The 22,638-nt window shown below is 44.1% G+C and overlaps 1 protein-coding gene across 1 annotated transcript in view; it reads left to right on the top strand.

Annotated features, from left to right (window-relative positions):
- Positions 1-22,638, top strand: part of DSCAM (DS cell adhesion molecule) — a 691,848-nt gene that overhangs the window by 569,660 nt on the left and 99,550 nt on the right. The window contains exons 15-16 of the mRNA XM_066259344.1: positions 3,399-3,566; positions 9,346-9,416. Coding sequence (XP_066115441.1) covers positions 3,399-3,566; positions 9,346-9,416 — 239 coding nt within the window. The remainder of the gene's footprint in view (positions 1-3,398; positions 3,567-9,345; positions 9,417-22,638) is intronic.

The raw sequence follows: 22,638 nt of genomic DNA on the forward strand, positions 1-22,638 counted from the left end.
AGAGCATATGAGACTTTCAGCAGATGTATGGAAAACTGAAATCCCATCCTATCAGGTGTCCTACAGAGAATACATGGAGACCACCTGCTTCAAGAAAATGACCTGGGCTGTGGGGATGACACATCTGAGGTCAAATTCCAGCCTCACAGGATGTGAGTTTCTTGACCCTCCAAATGAAAATAAAAATCCTTGTCTCAGCAATGTTGTAAGAATTTCATCAAATAAAGCACTCTGCCCAAACTCTAGCTGTGACTCCAAGTGACCCAGAGAGTGAGGCTTTTTTAAAAACACAGGTTCTGGGCACCCCTACTGGTGAAAATCCTTTGATGTAGGAAGAGTCATTGTGGCTTGGCAGCATAAAGGCAGTGTTTTATACTTCTTACATAATGGTTGTGGTACAGAAAGAGTGAATGGACTCTGCACCCCAATGTCTGCTTTATAGCAAGGAATTTTGGATTCTGGGCACCACCCCCCAGAGGGTCAGTGGGTTTGAAAGTGTCATTGTCAAAGCTCCAAGGTGTTTTCAGTTTGCCCACAGATTTGGGGACTGCAGAAGTCACATTACTATCATGCCTTGCATAGTGCCAAGCAAACAGACATGACTCCACGAGTGAGTTCCCTTTGCTGCTCGTTGTCTCTGACCACGGCCTTGACCTTCACCACAAACATCCTGCTGCCCTTCTCTAGGAGGCTGAGCTCCTTAGACTGCACCATGCAGATTCCTTTCCCCTCTGGCTTCTGGTTGAGTTCACCCAACGGCAGGCAAAGAGAATGATGCTAACAAGAACCCTGGCAGAGGCTGTTCTATATGCACAGCTTCCCAGATGGGGCTCCTCTTCTGATATCTGGCCTGGTCTACACTGCAGTGACTCTGTCGCTTCCCTCCGCCCTCCTGGCCCTGAGGGGGAGCAGCTTCCCAGGCTTACTAGATGATGGGAACCTCAGCATCCCCTTTATCCAGTGTACACCTCCGTCCGTAAACCCTCAGTAAGCATCTTCTGGTGTGACTTTTAATCCTCCATGATGCTACATCTGTTTTCTGCATCTGGAAGGCGCTATCCACTGGGCAAGGAGACCTGTAATGAAGCCCCATAACAGTTTCATGCCTACCCCTTCCTGTTCATGCCCTTCCCAAACCTTCTCCTTTCATGCCTGCCTCCTTGCTCTTGGCCTTCCAAGCATGCATTTCTGTTTGTGACTTATACCTATGAGACTGTTAGATTGCCTGGGGCATATTCTTTTAGTTTTATTTGTGTTTCAGCTTGCAATTTGATTCTCCTGAGTCTCAGGGACTCTCTGTGCTTGTTTTTTATGCCCTGTGCTATTGGCAGAGGCACTCTGTTAATTATCCACAACCACCTGTTTGCACATCAGCAGCACACATGTCCCTTTCCTGACTCCTTACGTAGGCACTGCCTGTTTTTACTCCTCCTTTGATGACATATAATTTGCCAGAGTATGTTTAGGGGATTTAACTACACTCCCTTTCTCCATTCAAATACTTTAAAATCCTTCAGGATAACCCATTCTTTTTCATCTTCTGGACCTTTAGCTAAAAATTCAATGTCTTGCTTTGAACTATATTCTACAATCATGATCATTGATGTCATCTTTTTTTTTTCTTTCAAAGTATAATCACTTCTAGGAAGAAACTAAAGCACAGTACCTTCTCCAAGGCTCTTTCATTTCCTGTCCAGCATGCCCCGCCTTGGTCACTCCCCTATTGGCTCTCGATATAAGTTGATTGTCAGGAAGACATTAATATGTCTACATTTCAGGATCTTCGCCACCTCCCTGACACATCCTCCAGTGAGGATGTCTTTATTGGCCCTGCCAAGTCCAGAATTCTCCATGTTGCCCTGGGCAGAACCATCACCCACTGTAAATGATGAGCTTCCTGGTGCTAGTCAGCAACTTTCTCTGCATCTTGCAATATCTGGGCTTCCTCTCTTGTCCTAGAGGTTTTCTCCAGCAGGTGTGGTTTCCTCTTCTGGGACAAGGGCTCATATTTATGTGTCATTTCATTGATATTAACATCCCTTTTCCCCCATTAGTCCTCAATTGAGTCATCTTGTTCTCTTCCATTGATTGTCAGTATCTTCTCTTTTCAAGTCATGTTGTCCTGCCTTCAATCCTCTTGACCCAATGATACTTTTTCTTTTAGCTGGGATCTTAGTTGTTAGTTTCTTATATGTCCTATTCCCTGATAAGATAGAGCAAAGGCAGGCTGAAGACCATATATATAATTTTTGTTGTTTGTTTGTTTTGCAAGTCCAGAAAATCTCTTGTATTTAGAGTTACCTCTGGGCCAAACAGCCCTCTGAACTCCATAGTGTGGGGTATGGGATCATTTACAGGATTCAGAGGTCTGTGTATTTGCTACTTATTCATCCATCTATTAACTGTATGTTCATTATCTGTCCAGTTCTGTGTGAACACTGGGGATATGGCTTTGAACAGGATAAGCATGGTCTCTGCCCTCATGGGGCATAAAGTCCAGCAGGGAACACAGAATCTCAATGAAATCCTTACAAATGTGATGGGCGCCCCACACGAGTACCCTGGGGTATGGGAGTATATGAGCATTCCATCTGTCCTCCATCTCAGGAGGTTTCTTTTCTCTACAACCAACAGCATCTCTTGACCACCCATCTCCAATCAACACCTGCCTAAACTCTTTCTGAAATAAGAACCATTTACTGATGTTCTCATGATAGGTCAAAACCCTAAAACCAGCCAGTACATATGGTCATGGATTCAGTGATCGCTCTTCATATGAGGCATATGCTGCCTTTAAAATTAGCTGTCATTGAAAAATACTTCCTATGATAAAGGAGCTGAGACTAGCTAATTTCAAACATTAGAATTAAGAAGTACATTCAGGAAGCAGTGTTTATACTGGAAACTAAGATTAATTTTATATGGATTTTGTTCTTACTGCTCTTCATTTAGAGAAGAAGGGATCACATTGGCTGAAGTCTTGCTGCTTTGCAGACACCTTTTTGGTGGAGCAGTGTCTGATCCCTACTGCCTTTTGTTATACTGTAGAATGAGTGCTTAGACATGCTGTTTCTTTCACTGACATAAGCCCCCACCACATCATGGTCCCTCCATGATATCCACCCTAGAACCGGTATGTTGCCTCAGAGGTCCCTAAACTCAGGTTCCACAGCTCTTTTCCCCCTCAGTATAGACAATGAGTGTGTGGGGTCATCCTCCCTCAGATGGCTCTCCTGCCAGAACACTGGGAACCATGCATTGAGAGTTTCACATTGAGTTGTGACTTTTCTTTCTTTTTTTTTTTTATTTTGTTTATAATTCCTGCTTGTGAACTTTCAAAGGCAGAGGAAAAAACTCACATCTCTATCTCTTCTTTTTTGAAAAATAAAACCCAAAAGACTCCTGGGATTCTGCTCAGAGAACCAAAGATGTTTCCCCTCAGCTGAACTCGGCCACCATCATTGATATCCACCCTTCCTCCACCTACAGCATCCGCATGTACGCCAAGAACCGGATTGGCAAGAGTGAGCCCAGCAACGAGCTGTCCATCACCGCGGATGAGGCAGGTGCGTGTCCCTGGCTGGAGGCCCAGGAGCCTGGAGTGGGCTTTTGGGCTCAGACGGTTAATGCAGAATCAGTTCTTTGATGAGAGCACTCTATAGCTCCATGCCTTACCAAAGCACCGTCTTTTGCCTTTTACTTGGAAGGCACTGCTCTTCAAATGGGGCTCAGATCAAGGTTCTCATACCCTAGACTTAAAAGAAAAATGTAGGACACTAACAATCTAATGAGAATTAAGGAGCCTTGCCATTTTTACAATTCCTTTGTTTGAGTGCATGGAATCACATTGACAGAAGAACCATGAGTGTATGTCTTGCCCAAGATTCTGTGCTGTCCAGCTGAGGGAAGAAGGCTTTAGTAGGAAAGGGCCAAGAATCTGCCTTGTGTGGAGAGTTGGGGAGATCGTAGCATAGGGTATTTCATTGACTAGAAATATCAGTATTTTCATAATACAAAGTATTTCATTCAGTATTGAAAACTTAGAAGATAGATATAAGTAGTTTGAAGAAGGGAAAACAAGTTCCATAATCCTACCATCTAGAGCTATCTATGAACGTATTGATATTGCCTACTAAATCATGTTAGTAACTCATGGCATCACACACACTTGTCTGCATGCACACTCACCCACACATGTGCACACATGCAGGAACACAAAGTATACACACACCCTTCAATACCATGGTTCTTTCTTGGCTACCAGGGGATGAAATTAACTGGTGTGTAGAGGATTGAGCCTTCAGACAGTGGCAATGGATGCTGATTGACAACCTACCTCCTGGAAGGAGAGGAGGAAGCAAGCTGCCCTTGGGTTTTCCTGGGGAAAGAAAAGGAAGGAACCAAGGCTTGACTCCTCTCCTGAGGGGTCAAAGAGTGTCCAGTCCCCAAAGCTAACTTTACATTGCCTGGCAATAGCCAGAGCTACAGCCACCTGCTGTGGTGAAATTGGAAGCTTAGTCTCAGATCCCTAGTTCTCTGTCACCAAGGTTAAGGTCATTCCCAAATGGCCAAGAGTTCAACGTGAGGTTTGCTTCCTCTTTCAGGGTTGTTCTTGACTTCCTTTTTACCACCGACTTCTCTGTTGCCCTCATTAATGGCATTACAAGCAGATGTCACTCTTATATATCTCCTAAGAACTTTTCTACAATTTGTAATGGTGCCTTCCTATTTGTTTAACCAATTCTACATGGTTAAGCATCTCAGTGTGTTCAATTTTTTTATTATTGTAAACACCACTGTGATGAATATCTTTATGGTATATCTTTTGCCATTTTCAAAATTATTTTCTTAGGTTAAAAAAGCAAGAAATAGGATTTCTGGATCAATACCAATGCATAATTTAACTCTTTTTATATGTGCAGTCAATACGGCCCCTCAAGAAAATAGGTTAAAATTTATCATTCTTCCTGAACAGCAGATGAGCACTCACTTCCCAACCCTGGAACATAGCAGTTCTTGAAAATTGTTTTTAAGGGAGGGTGACGGGATAGCTTTATGCTTCAGTGTCTGAAGATGGGCCATTTCTAATACTTTGATATTAAACAAGATTTCTTATCTATAAAATGGACATAATGATGTCTTTCTCTTCTCCTTACCACAAACATAGTGGATAAATTCTAGGTTTTGAAAACACTTTTCATTTCTCAGAAATAAGTGAAAGATGAGTATTTGCATGTTTCTACAGAAATGGAATCTTATTTATTCATATAAATAACCCACTGACTACCCAGAATTTCATTATGCCGAATATTTAGGGACAATATGCTGCCCCCCCCAATATATGATACAATGCAGTGCTCAGCCTTCTCCTTCCCCTTCACCCATTCCTAACGCTACCCCATCTCTACAACCTTCTCAAGGTAATGCTATTGTCCCCATGCTGCATTCTGTGGCTGCTCTCTGGATTGCCATTAGGAATGCTGGTGTTGTTGCTTTTTATTCCGTTGCCTCGGTGACCTCCACTGCAGCTAGCCGTTGCCATAGCAGCATTTCTCTCCCCAGTCTGAGACCAGGTGAGCAGCCCATCCTGGCGAGCATCCGCAGGGCAGAGCCCTGGCATCTCTGCAGACAGACTGACGTGGGAGCCACTGGCTTGGCTCCTGGAGCTGCCCCTGGCCCACACAGCCTCTCCCACCTACTCTTCAGGGGAGCTCAGGGACAATGCAAGGGCAGAGACAGGCAGGAGCAAAGCAGAGCTCCAAATAGAATCTGTCTTTATCTTGGCCTGTAGGTTTGCATGACAGAAATCAAAAGTCATTTTCCCTTGTGCGACTCAAGTGGAATGGAAAGCCACTACCCTGACTAAAGACATCCTCCCTAGAATTGCGTGCGGAGGCCACAGGTTGCCACTCTCTTCCCAGCAGGGATGTCCAAAGGTGTAGCCCTCTCAAGATGACCATTCTTTACCCCGACTGCCCCCTCCAGTAAAAAAAAAGTGGTCATCTCCCAATCAGTGAAAATCATTGGCAGAAGCTTCTGGAAAGCCACTCATTTTTATAGTAAGATAGTGCCCAAGTCCAGAGCACCTGAGGACACCTCTCAACCCCAACCTGGCTGGAAAAAAAATGAATCTGTGGGTTGTTTAGGCTGGATGTCCTCCACCCGACTAGTGGAAACGCCATAGGACTCCCTGTCACCCAGTCAGTGACATCCTGCTCTGCCCTGCCCCCTCCTCTGCATACCTGCTGAGTCCCATCTGGAAGGCCCTCCAAGTCCTGTGTCTCCTCTTCTGTACTCTTTTTTGAAAAGCCAGGTCAAGGGCTCATATTTATGTGTGATACCTGCCCAGTCTCACTGGATGACAATCACGCCACCCCTCCCCCCAGCCCTGAGTAGGAATCTTTCCAACAATGGCCTTTGAGCCAAACTGTCATATCTGCATGGGGCTATGTGCTATTCATGTCTCCTTGTGTGTGTCTGGCACAGGGGAGACTGCACAGTGTATGTGGGTGAAGTATCGATAACTATGCTGTAGGGTTGATTTCAGAATAGGTATAACAATGAGCACTGTGTGCGTGTATGTGTGTGTGTATGCACACATGTGATTGTTGAAAAAATAGATGGTGGATTAAACCAACACTGAAATTTTGAAGGGTCTCATAGAGAAAGAAAAGTAGAGAAATAGGGTAAGCCTGGCAGAAGGTGGAAGAAAGAAGCAGGCTCACCCATCAGTGCTACACTGAGGCCACATGCAGCATCCACGCCTGTGGCCAAGACACCCTCCCATCCTGGTGGGGTGGAGCGTGGCCCAGGCCCTACCTGCACTGTGCGTGGTGGGCAGGCCTGTGGGGGCATGTCGGTTGGTTCTGCCTGTTGTTGTGCATATCCTTACAATTAGATGTCAGTTTTTAGAATCTGGAGAATCTGAGTCAAAATTTAAATTTTGAATTTCTTTGAGTGCCTGTTTAGCGAGAACCAGCTGGAGCTAAGCATGCAGTGGTTACCCTTTAGGCTGGTGCTATTCCCCAACTAACCCCCCTCCCCACTCTTCTTTCATTTAAGGGGTCAGAAAACTAAAAGCCTATGAACCAAAATCCACTTACAGTTCTTGAGCTAAGAATAGTTTTTACATTTGAATAAGAAGAAAGAAAAGAAGACTATGGAAGAGAGACCCCATGTGTCTTACAGAGGCTACATATTTACTAGTTGTCCCCATACAGAAAAGGTGGACAGATCCCTGGTTCAGGTCTTGCCATGGTGGGCACTTGGGTTGTGAATTTCCACTCTACTGTCCGTTGCAAAGCTTCGTGCAGAAGGACTCACTGCTGTTTCCACAGCACTCCCACCGAATGCTGGGAAATAGCATTGCTCCAACTCTACAACACTGAGTTTATTTTCACGTGAAAGTACACAAATGCATTCTCATCTGCTCTAATGCACTTGACCCCAGGGCACAGCCAGGAAACAGAGATCATACTGTCCTGCACACATGCCCCAAATCCACTCAGCAGCCCTTGGCCCCCCTGAAGGAAAGAAGTTGGGAAAGTGGAGACATAGTCAAGAGTTAATGAGGTCAGCTCCTGATGGGCAGAAGTTCCATGGACTTGCCAAATTTCTCTGAGAGAGAGCAGCATGTCACATCCACAGCTGACCCTCACCCCAGACCAGCTTCCCATTAGCAGCCATGCCCTGGTCACGTGTCACTTAGTGCCTGTGACTGAGTTTGGGGTGGCTGACCCCTTCATAGTTTCCATTATTGAGTCTGTCCTTAAAACATGGCAGTTCACTTATGCCACAGCTCCTTGTGAAAACACTGAATTTTCACAGACGTGTCAGGATGGAAGGTCAGGATTATGGCAGGGTCACCACATGGAGTCCTTGGCTTTGTATTGAATCTGGTGGTCTTTGCCTCCTCTTCTATCACATTCCAGAGCAGTAGTTCTGGTCCAGGAGAAGAGTTTCTCGTGCTGAGTGTGATGCTGAGGGGATATGGTAGGGACTTAAGGAGTAAAAGGCATCATCAGTGCGTTACGGTAAATATATATATGAATATCAGTGCACGTGAGCCCAGTAAGGCATCTACTGTGCTCGTCAAGGAGAGAGTCAGACACAGGGTCTGCCCACTGAGAGCTAGTGAGTCATGCAGTTACAAGGCTGAGCAACTGTAGTCTACAGTGTGGTAGTAAATGCATTTTCACTTACGATATTTTCAACTTCCAACGGGTTTAGCCAGACATAACTCCTTCATATGTGGAGGAGCACCTGTATACCCTGTTATTACTCAAAACTTCTTCCTCTGAAAAAATAAAAAGATTTCCCTTGACTTTGCCTCTCTCCAATCTGACCTCTATCTCTAACCTTTCACTTTCAAATTCTTCAAAATTAGTTTACATTCGCTACTTCTGCTTTCTTAGTTCCCACATGCTCCTCACCCTTCTGCTAAGGAACATTTGTGTCCGCAGAAATGGCCTTTTTGCAGCTGTGATTGCAAAATAGTCAATGCAACAGCATGTTTACATCCAAAGGGGTCTCTGAGGCCTGCTGACTCCTGGGTCACCATTGGATTCTGCTTCTCAGATGATAGTTGAGTATAACTGTGGAAGGTTGTTGGCTCTGTGTGTGCATCCAGCTGCTCTGGCTGACCATGAACTTGGGGTGGACAAGAAGGCTTCACATCCCTTAGTTCTACACTGTGTCCTTAGCATGCGGTACATTTCCAATGCATATTAATTGACTGTAACAGGATGTCACTGAAATCCATACAACCATTAGAAACAGGTTGCTGTGAACTGCACACTTTCTTTTGCTTTTTAAATTTGCTTCTGCCATCTGTGGGATTGTCCCTGGTTAACAAGAATTTTTAATTGGGCAGTATGAAGAATTAAAGCAATCAAAGAGACTCAGAGACAGAAGGATCCTGATCTTTTTATTTATTTTTTGTCTTGGTAGCTCTGAGCAACCTGGTCCACCCCAAAGCTTTGTCACTAAAGGAGACTTCCAAAAGAAACAGACGGGTCTTCAACGGCCGCCACAGGCAGTGTTGTATACAAGGAACTTCCTGTCTCACCCATTAACATGTTCACATTTAACGTTTATTAAACAAGTTGTCAAAGACATGGCGGGGAAGAATGCAAGGCCAGCCCTCAGGATTCATTTCTCCTGGGAGCGAGGAAACCCAGGGTAAACTCAGTGCACAGTGACCCTGACAGGTTGATTTGCCCATGAATGCTGAGCACACACGTCCCTGGCTGAGACGGCCTATCTCCTGGGCCTGCATCCTGCTGGATAGGTTTCAGTCCACTGCAGAACTCGCTGCTAACCGGCCTGTGGGTTTTGGTCTTTCAGCTCCCGACGGCCCACCCCAGGACGTCCACCTGGAGCCCATATCGTCTCAGAGCATCAGGGTCACCTGGAAGGTAAACCCAACAAACTCTCGCTTTTCTGGCACTTTTTCCGTGCGGTGAGCACTTCACTCACATTAAGTGTTATGATGCCATGACACTAACGTTTAGTTTCGCAAAATTAGATTAAAAGTCCTTTTCTTAACGTCCAATATCAGTATCCACATTTCGAATATGTTTACCGCAAATTCTCCATCCACAGACAGTGAAGTTGCTTTGTCTTGTTTTTATTCTTTGAATCCCGATTGAGTCCTAAGTGCTGGTCCCCAGACAAACAATGAAATCAGCTGCTTCACTGACTGTGCCCCAGGGGAGATGTTTACTAATTGCTTTCCCTAAGTGGCCAATCACAGAGCAGTGCGGTAGCTGGTCCACTGAGCTGGCGGGAAGGAGGGAAATCCTCCCTGTGCCCCGCCCGTCCTCATGCATGCCCCCCATTGCCTCATCAGGACTAAACTGAAAAGCCCCTGCCTCCCAGGCAGTGGTTCCAGAAGTGTGGCCCATAGTACAAACTGGCCACTGGCCAGATGAGCAGGTTTGTTAGCTGTCTGTAGGAGAGAAAGAACGCTTAAGCCCTGGACACACAACTACAGTGGTCAGCGCTCTGATTTGTCTGGCTGACGTGTCTCATAGCACAATCTTCCCAGTAAAGAGAGCAGTTGATTCATAATCTGGTGGCAGCTCATCACAAACGAGCACATTAGGGCTCCACTGCCCCGAGAACCTTACCTGGCATCACTTACCTGGCGGGTGAAACTGCCCTAGGGACTAGTCATCCCTGAATATACTCTTGGGAACAAGTACCTTGGACCAATCTCCAATTTACCTGGAGTGCTGTTGTTGGCTCTAGACCTCTGTCAGTTACACTTACTCATCCAGTTCTGGCTTTTTCTCATTGCATGTCTTTTCTTGCCTCTTTCCTCCCTTTTTCCCCACGTTCCCAGAGAAGAGGGGGGAAAAATAATAAGACAGTGAGGTCTTCCAGGCGCCCACCTTATGTAACCGTTAAAAATCAAAACTGTCCTTGGGTTTTTTCTTGTAACATCAGCTCTTTCCCTAAGTGACCAATGTCCATATTAAACAGGATTTTCATTTTAGGGGTTAGAACCCCCTTAGGCATTAACACACGATTGTGCACAAGCCCCTTGGTGTCCATGAGTTGTGATTCCAGTGGGCAGCGTGCCACAATGGTTCAGCTGCTCAGACCTTGTGTCGGTGGGGGAAGGATGTCATTCATCTTTGTGAGCTCATCCGCCAGCTGTGAGCATCACACACCATGTCATAAAAGGCCCCCAGCAAGCCCTAACACTACAAGCAGACCACTGACTCGCTGGCTTGTGTGAAGGACTGTGAAGTTTCACTCACCTGCCTTCCTCATTCCCTTGCATTTTTGCCCCTGAAAAAGGCTAGTGATTGCTTTGGCCCCTAAAGCTTTTGGGGGTTCTGCTTGAGAAAGATATCTGTCCACAGAGCTCTTATTGCTAACAATGGAAACTTTCCAGGTCTTAAAAGGCATTACATCCTTTCTGTGTCCATTAAAAAAAAACACCAAAAAACAAAAAACAGCAGTAGAGTCAGTAAATTGCAGTTAAATTTCTTCTTCATGTCAAACAATGGCCATGGTGCAGGCCATTCAAAGGAAGCCTTTGCTTTCATTAGCTCATGAACCGATGGTAAGATGCTGTTCACAGAGCAGGGATTTATCTCAGAATAGTGGTGGTGGCTGTCTGGCCTGTCCGCATGCAGACAGATACACGGATGATCTCACCACCAAATGAGGGAAGGGCTGCCCACTGATTAGCTTGATTAGGTAAGGAAAGTCTGCCATGGATTCAGAAGAACTGTGTGCTCTTAGCCATCACCTAAAGTATATGTAAAGTAGGATATGGCATGGTGCATAGCGTATGCTTTTACTTCATAAAGTTCCAGATTTATGTTTTGTGTAAGGAGGTGGCAGGGAAGGAGAGGAAAGAAGGGGGGAAATGGCATTAGCCCAAGGAGCGAGCCTCACCTCGGGCAGCCGGAATGGGAAGAGCAGGAATTGTACGTAGAGACTAAGGTAGAGACTCCTTCAGGGTCACGGGGCAATGGACCAGGAGTAATAGAGGTGCTGGATGGAGAGACATGCAGCAGAGGGGGTTTGGGTGGGAAAACTGCCACTTTAGATGCCAGAGCTCTTAACGGTCAGGTTGATGGCCTTTCCATAAACACAGAAAATAGATGTTAAATTTATTTAACCATCACTCACTGTCACAGACACCTTCTGAACAAAATGAGCAATGTTCTCATTTTATTTCAGTTATTTCTTTCACCAAAGAAAAGTTTCAAATTTTGAAGTCTGGCACAGCTTGCCCATGGCCTCCTGAATAGAGACAAAACCCAGAAGACATGCTGGTTATTCAGTATCAGGCTGCAGCACCTGTTTCAGGCTTGTCCCTCTGTCCTCCCCCAGGTATAGGGGACCTGTGGGTCCCTAGAGCTGGCATCACCTCTCTTCCTCTGTCATTGTATACTGTTTGTGACACTGTCCCCTCACCTGTCCATTCCTGGTCTGGCATGACTCTGTCAGCATGTGTGAATCTCCTAAGTGGACTTAGTTGTCTGATCCTCTCTGCACCCATTCCTCTGGCTAATGGCTCAGTGACATTCCCACCACAGGGTTTCTGCAGTCCATTTGCTTGCATCTCTTTGCTGTTCCATGAGCTCCTTAGAGGCAGGAAGTATCTCATTCATCTTTGGTCCCCAGTGGTTGGCACATTTGCATGAATGAATGAATGAACAAATGAGGGAATAAGTGGGTGAGTTCACAGGTGAGTCAGGAATGACAGGGCCTGTAGTATGAGTGTTTCATATTGTACCAGCCTCTGAAGCCTGCCTTTCAGAAACTGCCATGGAGAAGGCGTCCTAGCTCTCGGTATCTCAAACACCGGGCTGTGATATGATGTGGGTCTAGTTCATGAGGCAGTAAAATGTCTTTGATTGTACAGTGGTGGACACCCAGATGTGATCTGTGCTCAGTGTACCAGACAGACCACTTCACATGTGGTTTTCTACTATAATTTATTGAATAGCAAATAACAACAATGATCCAAGAAATTTGTGTTAAATCCTAGAGGAAGCAGCCATTGGCACATCCCTTGGAATGTCAGCCCACAGGAAGATGTCCAAGCAGCACCACATTTAACTGCTTAAATTATTATGCAAGAAGGCTCAGAACGGGCTCTTAAAATCTCTTACATATTTTGAGAAAAATGCAAAGCAGTACCTTGACAGGAATTCAAGAGCTAATGTAAGTGGTTCTATATAAAATAAAAATAAAGTGAAGGATAGTAGAGATTCCTGTTGCTCTTACCCCACACCCTTTGCAGAAGGAAGAGGGCCTGCATAAGCAAACTCAGCTGACTTTCTTGTATGTTTTGCTGCATGCTTTTCTGATTTCAAAATCAGAAACAATAATACTTAAAACTGCACATTATTGATAACAATATATTTGGTTAAGTACCTGAAAATGGCAAAACTCAAGAATTCTTTGGTGTTTTCTTTTTGTTTTGTTTCTTTTTCAGGAAATTCTGATTTTAGTCTATCTTCTAAGTATAAAAATACTGACAGGACAAATCTCTTTTGTCAATCTGTGCCTGTCACCTTGTCCTCTGTACAATCTCAGAATCAACTCACCCAGTTTGATGCAAATTAAGGAGTTTCCCTGCTGTTTGCATGTGCTCATAGATTAAACCTTCAGTTTGAGGAATATTTAATGTTTAGTCTAATCAGTATACATATCCCAAAACATTTCTCCAGAGAGAAATTAGGCGGAGATTTTTTTCCTATCAATGTACGTTTTGTTTCAAATGAGAAATTTTCTTAGAGCCACAGGCTGTCCCAAAACACAAAATTTTCAATAGCTAAAACAATTGTGAAGCTGATGGCTCAGGATAAAAATCCGGAAAATAATTTTACCACTTTATTGAGCCTCAGTCTCATCCCCTCTGGCTGGGTTTTATTTAAAATAAGCAATGTTACAGAAGAGATGCACGCTTTCCATCAAATATGGATATTTAGTATTTAGGAATGTAATTAAATATCAATAATCTGAAGAATAGATTGTAACTGGAACATTGTATCTCTACAATCCCCAGTAATTCCAACTAATTGAGGCATCATTACAATATGTTATGTGCTTCAGAAATGAGCTCTGACAGTAGGGAAAGGGCTAGGTCTGCCATTTAAAACTGGTGACCTTCACCGTAATGATTTAATAAACTGTCGGCTCCACTTGACTTTTACATTTAAACCCCTCCATCTCCAAGAAATGGCTTGCACATTGGAAAAGGAGCACCAGCTAGCATCACTATGTCCTGGGTTCTTGGGAAAGGCATCTTTCTAAGCATTGCACTCATCTCTTGCATGCATTATGCCATGACGTCTGAGCACTGGGTGTATCCATTTCTGTACGAAGGGGGATCCTAAAGCTGGAAGGATTTGCCAAAGATCTGAGGGCTGTCAGAGCGAGGACCCCCACCCAGGCTGTCTGACTCAGCCTTGTGGGCTTCTAAGCAACTGATAAGCAGGTTAGTGTGCAGCACCAAGATGTGGGCGCATGTGTAGTATTACAACAAATATTACTTTCTCTTCCTAGTCCTCACAACCTCATACTAGAAACTTTCTCCAACCCCACTTAAGTTAGAGAAAACAGGCTCAGTGTACATTTTCACCTACTCTCATTTTCTTTCCAAAATATACATTTAACCTTAGAGTAACTTGAATAAGTCAACACTTTCTGTTCTACAGTAGTTGAAATTCAAAATAGCTGCCTTGGATTCATTCTGCTTCGTGATGTTTTTAGCTCTCGATTTAATCCTCAGGCCATGAAAACTTTAAAAATGTATACTTCTATGAACTAATCAATTGGCTCTAGGGCTAGATTTATAGCATCTTTATTAAAAAGCCTGATGATGAGGGCCCTGGCTGGTTAGCTCAGTGGTAGAGCATTGGCCCAGTGTGTGGAAGTCTGGGTTCACTTCCTGGTCAGGGCACACAGGAGAAGCTACCATCTGCTTCTCCCCTTCTTCACCTCTCTCTCTCTCTCTCTCTCTCTCTCTCTCTCTTCCCTTCCCACAACCATAGCTCAATTGGTTCAAGCAAAGTTGGCCCTCAGTACTGAGGATGGCTCCATGGCCTCACCTCTGGTGCTAAAATTGCTCAGTTGCTGAGCAATGGAGTAGTGGCTCCAAATGGCCAGAGCATTGCCTGGTAGGGAGCTTGCCAGGTGGATCATGGTTGGGGTGCATATGGGGGTCTGTCTCTGCCTCTCCACCTCTACTTAATTAAAAAAAAATGAAAAGGCCTGACGAAGACTGACCTGTGGTGGCACAGTGAATAAAGCATCAACCAGGAATGGTGAAGTCGCCAGTTTGAATCCCTGGGCTTGCCTGGTCAAGGCACATATAGGAGTTGATGCTTCCTGTTCCTCTACCCTTTCTCTCTCTCTCTCTCTCTCTCTCTCTCTCTCTCTCTCTCTCTTCTTCTCTCTCCTCTAAAATGAACAAAAAGAGTCTTAAAAAAATATTAAAAAAAACCCGATGACCAACATGCCGGACAAGTATTTAAGGCAAGGGTCGGGAACCTATGGCTCGTGAGCCAGATGTGGCTCTTTTGATGGTTGCATCTGGCTCGCAGCAAATCTTTAATAAAAATAATAATAACATTAAAAATATAAAACATTCTCATGTATTACAATCCATTCATTTCCTACCACTCATGTTCCTGGTTGCAGGTGGCTGGAGCCAATCACAGCTGTCCTCCTGGACAACACCAAATTTTTATTGGATAATGCGTAACATACATGGGTCGTTGTATGGCTCTCATGGAATTACATTTTAAAATATGTGGCGTTTATGGCTCTCTCAGCCAAAAAGGTTCCCGACCCCTGATTTAAGGAATTAACAGCCCTCCTGATATGAACTTGTCTGACTTCCTTCCCTTGTAACAAGAGACTATTAAAGAAAAACAACAAAATTTCAAAATCTTTTAGTCATGCATATAGAGTAGGATCATTCTCTCTTGACTTCTTGCAGATGATTAATCTGTAAGTTCTGTGAAGGTAGAGGAGATACTTTGTTCACTATATCCTCAGTAGAAGCACAGTGAATTGTGTTAAACAAATTCATGAATCTCTCCAGTGTTTACTTTCACGTTAAAATATTAATATGAAGAAGGGTAGCTTTTCCTTTGGCAACTGATGTACTCTTGACCTGACTATATTTGCATCTTAACTTCTTATGCACATACAAAATATAAAAGAGACTTTTCATAAAACCATTCATCACTTATTGTCATCATTTGGAATATAGCCTGCATCTCTCTTCCTCTGTCCATATTGAATTGGCCCTCTTGGTGTAGTCCTGTGATTGGCCCTCTCCAAGGACCCCAGTTATTTGTTCCAGAGCAGAGCCAACAGCCTGGCCACGCAAGGGTCCTGGCTGGCCGCCTGACCTCAGCAGGCAGTTGTCTTGTTTGCCTGCCTGAGAGTACAGGGAGAAGATGCTGCCCACCTTTCCAAAGCAGTTCAGCTGCCAAGAGTGCGAGATCCAGGTCTGACACCCAGACATGCTGAGGAGAGGTGTTGGCTGAGACTCTGCACAGGAAGCACGTCTCTATTCAGTCCCAGTGGAAAGGCTGTATCTCTCCAGCTAATTTACCCTGACAGGACAGAAATTGAACTTGGACAAAAGACTAGGACCAAGGCCACTTACATTCCTCATTTGGCAATCCTTTCAGGTGTTTCTACCGAAAGCTTTACATTGAGCCCCCAAGTTCCCCAAGGGAACTTGGCATAGTGTATGACATCGCAGGGTGGGCACTTTCCTCATTCTCTTTTAGGATGGTTAGGTTATAAATTGGCTATTAACTAGAAGGTTACAATTAGTTAGGAGTAAGAATGGCATTTTTCCCCTTTACCTAGGGAACCTATTATCATAAATGCAAATATAAGTAATGAGTAGGAACCATGAGGCTACAATTAAAATATCACTCTGGAGGTCTTTCTTGACTGAGTTTATCAACATCACATTTTATAAGTGGATTAAGTTCTAAAATTAGGCTATCAAGATAAAAATTGCTAATGGTCAGGATAATATTAAAGATTGCTTAATCATCTTAAGTACACTATAATTTTAGCTATAAAAACTTGGTGTCATATGCGTATGACTATGTACTACTTACAATGAAAAATGAAGAGTATATGTAAAAATATAACTTGACAATGTCATTACAGTACACATAAAGTAGGATCAGCATATGTTAAAAGCATCTATGGCAAGTTAATTGTGTATAGTAAGAATACTTTAACACAGGGGTCCCCAAACTACGGCCCATGGGCCGCATGCGGCCCCCTGAGGCCATTTATCTGGCCCCGCCGCACTTCTGGAAGGGGCACCTCTTACATTGGTGGTCAGTGAGAGGAGCATATATGTGGCGTTGCTCACATACAGTACTACTTTCCGTGACGCGGGACGCACGCGTCATAGCTCCAGAAGCGCGTCATATCACTTGTTACGGCTAGCAGTGACAAATATGGAACTGGACATTGACCATCTCATTAGCCAAAAGCCGGCCCATAGTTCCCATTGAAATACTGGTCAGTTTGTTGATTTAAATTTACTTGTTCTTTATTTTAAATATTGTATTTGTTCCTGTTGTTTTTTTTTTTACTTTAAAATAAGATATGTGCAGTGTGCATAGGGATTTGTTCATAGTTTTTTTTATAGTCCGACCCTCCAACGGTCTGAGGGACAGTGAACTGGCCCCCTGTGTAAAAAGTTTGGGGACTCCTGCTTTAACATATAAAAAGGACTTAGAATTAAACTTTAAGAAAATTAAATACCACTCTGATCTCTACATCTCATAAAAATGACCTTGAGCAAATTACTTTGTCATTGCTTAAACTTGAACCCTTTTCACTAGTTTCAACCTGAGTTTCCTTTTCAGTATATTATAGACAAATAACAGCACATCTAAATGGCAGTCTCTTTCTACTCAGCTCACAGCAGGGACTTGATAACTGAGAGGACAAAGGATGTGAGAGCAGTTCAGAGTACGCAGGTTGGTCCCTTAAATGACAACCCAGATTTTGATTCCTACCCTGGACACTCAGCCCTACGATGGCTCTGCACAGCACGGTCCTTACTGATAAAAAGATATCCCAGTAAATGCAAATATTATTAAATTTGCCTGACAAATAAATAAAAATGTTAAATGATCTAATTACTGGTAGGTAGTAATTTTAAGAAAAGCATTCAAAACACTGCTTTATGTATCGTTTTACTGGTTCTCATAAATATATCGTCTCCACTTTTCACAGAGAACAAATCTGAAAATTAAATTAAAGTGAATAAGGCATAAGGACATTTCAATAAGTGATGAACCACCTATATGAAGGTGGTAAACCATATAGCCTGGGTATGTATATCCCTGACATTAAGCCATGCATGACTATAAATAAATTGAAAGGTTTCCATAGGATGAGTGAATGAATGAATGAGTGCACATTAATTATTTAATGCGCTTAATTCTTTTAGCTGTCATGAAGCCAAATTGCTGATAACTTTTCTCATTTTATCAGAGAAATCAAATGAGATAGATGTTAGTACTTGTAGTACAGATTTAGAAAAAAATTAAAGGAAATAAAGAAGAACCTATGTCTAATCAAGAATTCCATAGACATTAAATGACATCTGCTCTCTTGTGGACATTTCTCCTAAAACAAGGGCAAAGAATCTGATGTTGCTTTCGTCATTTAAGAGAGGCTGGACCAAGGTCTTCAGGGTCTGTTGCAGGAGGAACTCCAACCATGGCAACCTGAGCCAACTGCCCTAGGAGACTTTTCTGCATCAACGTCCACATTCTGTTTAGATCAGCGGTTCTCAACCTGTGAGTCGCGACCCCGGCAAGGGTCGAACAACCAAAACACAGGGGTATTTCCGATGGCTTTAGGCGACCCCTGTGTTTTGGACGTTGGACCCCCGCCGGGGTCATGACCCACAGGTTGAGAACCGCTGGTTTAGATGGTCACAGAGAGCAAAGGAGAAAAACACAATATGCGCTGTCAGGTTCTCGTCACTAATACAGATACATTTAACCTAATGCACTAAGATGTAATCAGCTTACTCTATTCAAGGAAACCTTCTGTAATGTTTGTAAAGACCAAACTTGTCTTTGTATTAAAAACTTTGAAAATTGATCTTTTATTCTTTCAATGCCTATGAGGGATTCCTCTTATTAGGGCATTCTCTTGAAAATGAAAGGGCTCCCTTTACCTACAGGGAGTTACTCCAGGTTGGGCACCATCCCCTCATCTGCATGGGAGAGAGCAAGCCTTCTGGGATCACTCAGCTATGACTAAATAGTTGGGTCCCATCCTTAGGATCCCAGACTAGTACACATTCCCTCTGACCATCTACACCAAAACCCCTTTCCCTTGAAATTTCCATTGCCTTAAGACTTAGGGTGCAGGCTGGACCAGTCCCCCTAACCTCACCGTCCCCAGGGGGATTATTTCCTAGTGGGGACCTGGCTATACCCTCTGTTGGCCCAAATAAACTTCTCCTGCAGACCCCTCCTCTCGCTCTCTTTCCCTGGTCTGAACCCAGGGCACCTCTACTCCCCCTGCCACATCTCTGACTGACCTCACTCCCAGGCTCGGGGACACTCATGGCTGGCTCAGAAGTTCTGTCTCGCCCCTCTGAACTGCAGCAGCCCCATCCCTCTCCTCACCAGCTACCTGAGTTGACAAGAGAACCATAAGAAAAAGTCATAGCATCTCTAGAGGATGGAGGTTAGGTGGGATATACTCCCAGAGACCAGCTCCCAGAGATGCTTTATACAGAACAAACCCTGTTCTGCATATGTGCCCTGAATTCCTTTGTTGGGTCATTGGCAGACACCACTCACGGGTGAGCCTTTATGGCTGGTAAAAAATGCAATGTGTGGCCACTAGACAGTGTGATGGGCAAAGGACAGCAAAATTCACACACAAAAAAGGAGGAACCCAGCAAGAGTAGCTATTCAGCTAATGTTTATTGGTTGGATGAAAGGATGGATGGATGGATGAACAAATGAAATGAAAGCTACCCTATTAGTTTAGAAATGGAATCAATGGAGTTATATTTTGCAGTAATTAACCTCAATTTCATCCCATAACATTCTAAGAACCTGTTTCTAAAATTCTTCGTTTGTATCCCCAGCCCACACACACCCTTGGATGCCACCTGCTCCTCAGCTGCCAAGTCTAACTAGGATTTGGTGACTATTGGCTACAAGTCAGAGCTCTTGACTTCTCAAAATAGTGTGTACTTCCAACCTTCTGTCATTCATCATTATTCCTCAAACCTGAATTAAATAGCCCCTTTGTTCTAAGTACATCTTATTGTAAGATCACGTGTCCACTATTTACTTCATAGTATGTCAACCCCTCAGTCTTCCCAGCCCTCGATGGACAACCACATTGAGCAATGCATGGCTGTACATATCCTGTATGAGATCTGTGATGCAAACTCTGTATTTGGTGTAATGCGATTCTAAGAAAAGACAGAAATAAAAACACACTTTGATGGGAGGTTTCTCCCCTCTCTGACATGACTCCCTCAAAGTCATGGTCCACTCACTGAGCAAAGCTGCACTGTGAGTCTCAGTTGAGCCAACATCCCTACCCTGTCCAGCAAGGTACCTGTTCCCCTCCAACCAGCCCCATGTGCAGCAGAGTCCCTGTGCCATGTGACTTGTAGAACCATGAAAGGCTCCAGTCCTATATCCATTCATTCCCTTTTGTTCTGCAGAGAGAGAACAGGGAATTAGGTTACTGGTGATCTGAAAAATCAGGGAATGCAGAGTCATTGCCTCTTAACTAAATTGACCATCCCAAGCGAGGCCAATTCTAAACTTTTTAATGACTCCCCAATGACAAGAGAGGGTCTCCGACTTGAGCATGCCCCAGAATCCCCGGAGGACTTGTGAAAATAAAGCACAGGTCACCAGCTCCCTGCCCCAGCATGCATTTCTGATCTGAAGGTCAGGATGGGATCTGAGTGTCCCCTGAGCTCCCTCTACACTCCTGCCAACCCCCACCTGACAGGTGCCACAGTTTCTTTTGGCTGGGTCACCCTGAGCTTCATTCTCCATTCCCGGGTTGTCTCTGGTTCCCGGGAACCAGTGGTGTAGGCTGATTGTTATTGTCACGGTGTCCTCAGCAAAGGCTGGTCTTCCTTCAGGCTCAGATGATGTGCCCCTTTCTCTGGGAATCCTCTGCCCTTGTTTGGAAGAGCACCTCTCCTGTATCACTTCCCTATCACACTGCGCAAGCCTGAATTCAGCTCTGCAAGCCCGGGCCCCTCTTTAATCACGGAGTCACCAGGTCTCCCCACACAGATGCAGCAGGCAGCCCTTCCTGCTGTTTACGAGGAGCAGGAAGGCAGCAGCTGGAGGGAGGGCACAGAGATGCAACAGCAGTCCTCCACCCTGTACGCAAAAGGAAATAGGGCAGGTTACATTCTAGGTGATTTTGGAGGAATCTAAAAGGAATTTTCAATTCCGTTTTCAACTGAATTTCTCAATGTGCCGAAGCAATGCTGCATTTTGAGATGTGGAATTCTGCAGTGGACGCTCTCAGCTCCCCACCAGCAGGTGCATCCTGGCTTTGAGCAAAGTCCATTCGCCTGGGGAGGGTGAGGGGCGTGTTCAGGAAACAGGACTTGGCTGGCGGTTTTCTGAAGAAGAGATGCCTGTTCTCATCATTCACACCCACGATGGTGCTGTACGTGTTTGCACATCCCTGCCTTCTCCATCTCTCTCTCAAGAGTGGAGAGTCAGCAAAGGGCAGCTTGCAGGCTGATTTGGATGGATGCATAAAAGACAGGTGCTACTGTTGTCATGGAGATCAAAAGAGACAGGTTCTTAAAGGGAGTGGGGGTTGGGAGGGGCTTGGAGGCTGGAGAAGGGTGCCAGGAAGGATGAAAGAGAGACTTCAGTAAGGGGGCAAATGCCAGGCTGGAAAGGGGAGAGAAAGGGCTGCATGTGGCAGATACCAGAGGTGACTGGAAAGAAATCGGGCTCATTGCTGGACCCAGAGGTAAATGAAAGGAAGAAGAAAACTTAACACAGAAAGACAATGAATTCTTACATGAGAAGCATAGCAGTGAATAGTCAAGGCCTGCTCTTAGAATTGTGGTCCATTCAAAGGGATTTGAGAAAAGGTAAAACCAGAATCCTCACGTATCGCGGCAGCCGGGAAAGTCAAACATGTTCGTGTAGGAAGGGACTCACATTGTTGAATTCTTGACTGTAGAATGAAAAGTTTAATTTGTTTTGTTTTGTTTTGTTTTCATTCACTTACTTTCCAAAGTCATCTTTTAATATGTATTCAGAGAACTCAGTTGCCAGGTGATATTTACTATAAATATGTAGGTCTTGTCTTAAATGATCCTTATTGAAAATATATGTTACCCACCAGCTGGCTGAACACATGAACAAACTCTCTGGAATCTTTGTTTTTAGGAAGAAAAAGAAATAGATGACATGGTCCAAATAAATGGGCTCAGAAGACTAACCAGGAATACTAACTTCACATCACTCTAGAACTGCAGGGTTAAAATTCAGTTCTGAGGGAAATGCACCAGATGTTTTATTTATTTTTGTCAAAATATTGAAACTGAACAGAACAGAGCCACCTGTGTTGTCTATCATACTTAAGCTAGTTAGAATGGGTTTTTTTACCCATGGAGAGGGGTCAAAAGAGGAGATTCCTCCACCTACTTGTGCAAACAGACCACAGGAGTGGCTAATCCCCCCAACCCAAGGAGCTCCATGTCAAACTGGTGGCTGTATGCAAGCACCTCTCTCCACTCCCCAGGCTTCCTCCTTGGCCTGACTTCACAGACCCGTGCTGGGGTCCTAACCTGTAACTTAGGAAGGGCTTAAAGCCTCACAGAGAGCCAATTGAAAAATTAAAATACTTAATGGGTATAAACCTAATTAAAAAATATATATATATATACATAGCCTTTGTATTGGTGTCACTGAACTTAGCATTTAAAAACTATGTGCAATAGAAGAATCTTTGTTTTAAATTTGCCTTTTAGATGACTTTTGCAGGAAGATTAATTGTATTAATTAAGTAAATGATACAAATGCAGTTCAGTGGTTTAGTTAAAACAAATTCCAAGTCATCAAATTCTCAAAATCTAAA

The sequence above is a fragment of the Saccopteryx bilineata genome, chromosome 2 (assembly GCF_036850765.1).
Source record: "Saccopteryx bilineata isolate mSacBil1 chromosome 2, mSacBil1_pri_phased_curated, whole genome shotgun sequence".
Classification (NCBI taxonomy): domain Eukaryota; kingdom Metazoa; phylum Chordata; class Mammalia; order Chiroptera; family Emballonuridae; genus Saccopteryx; species Saccopteryx bilineata.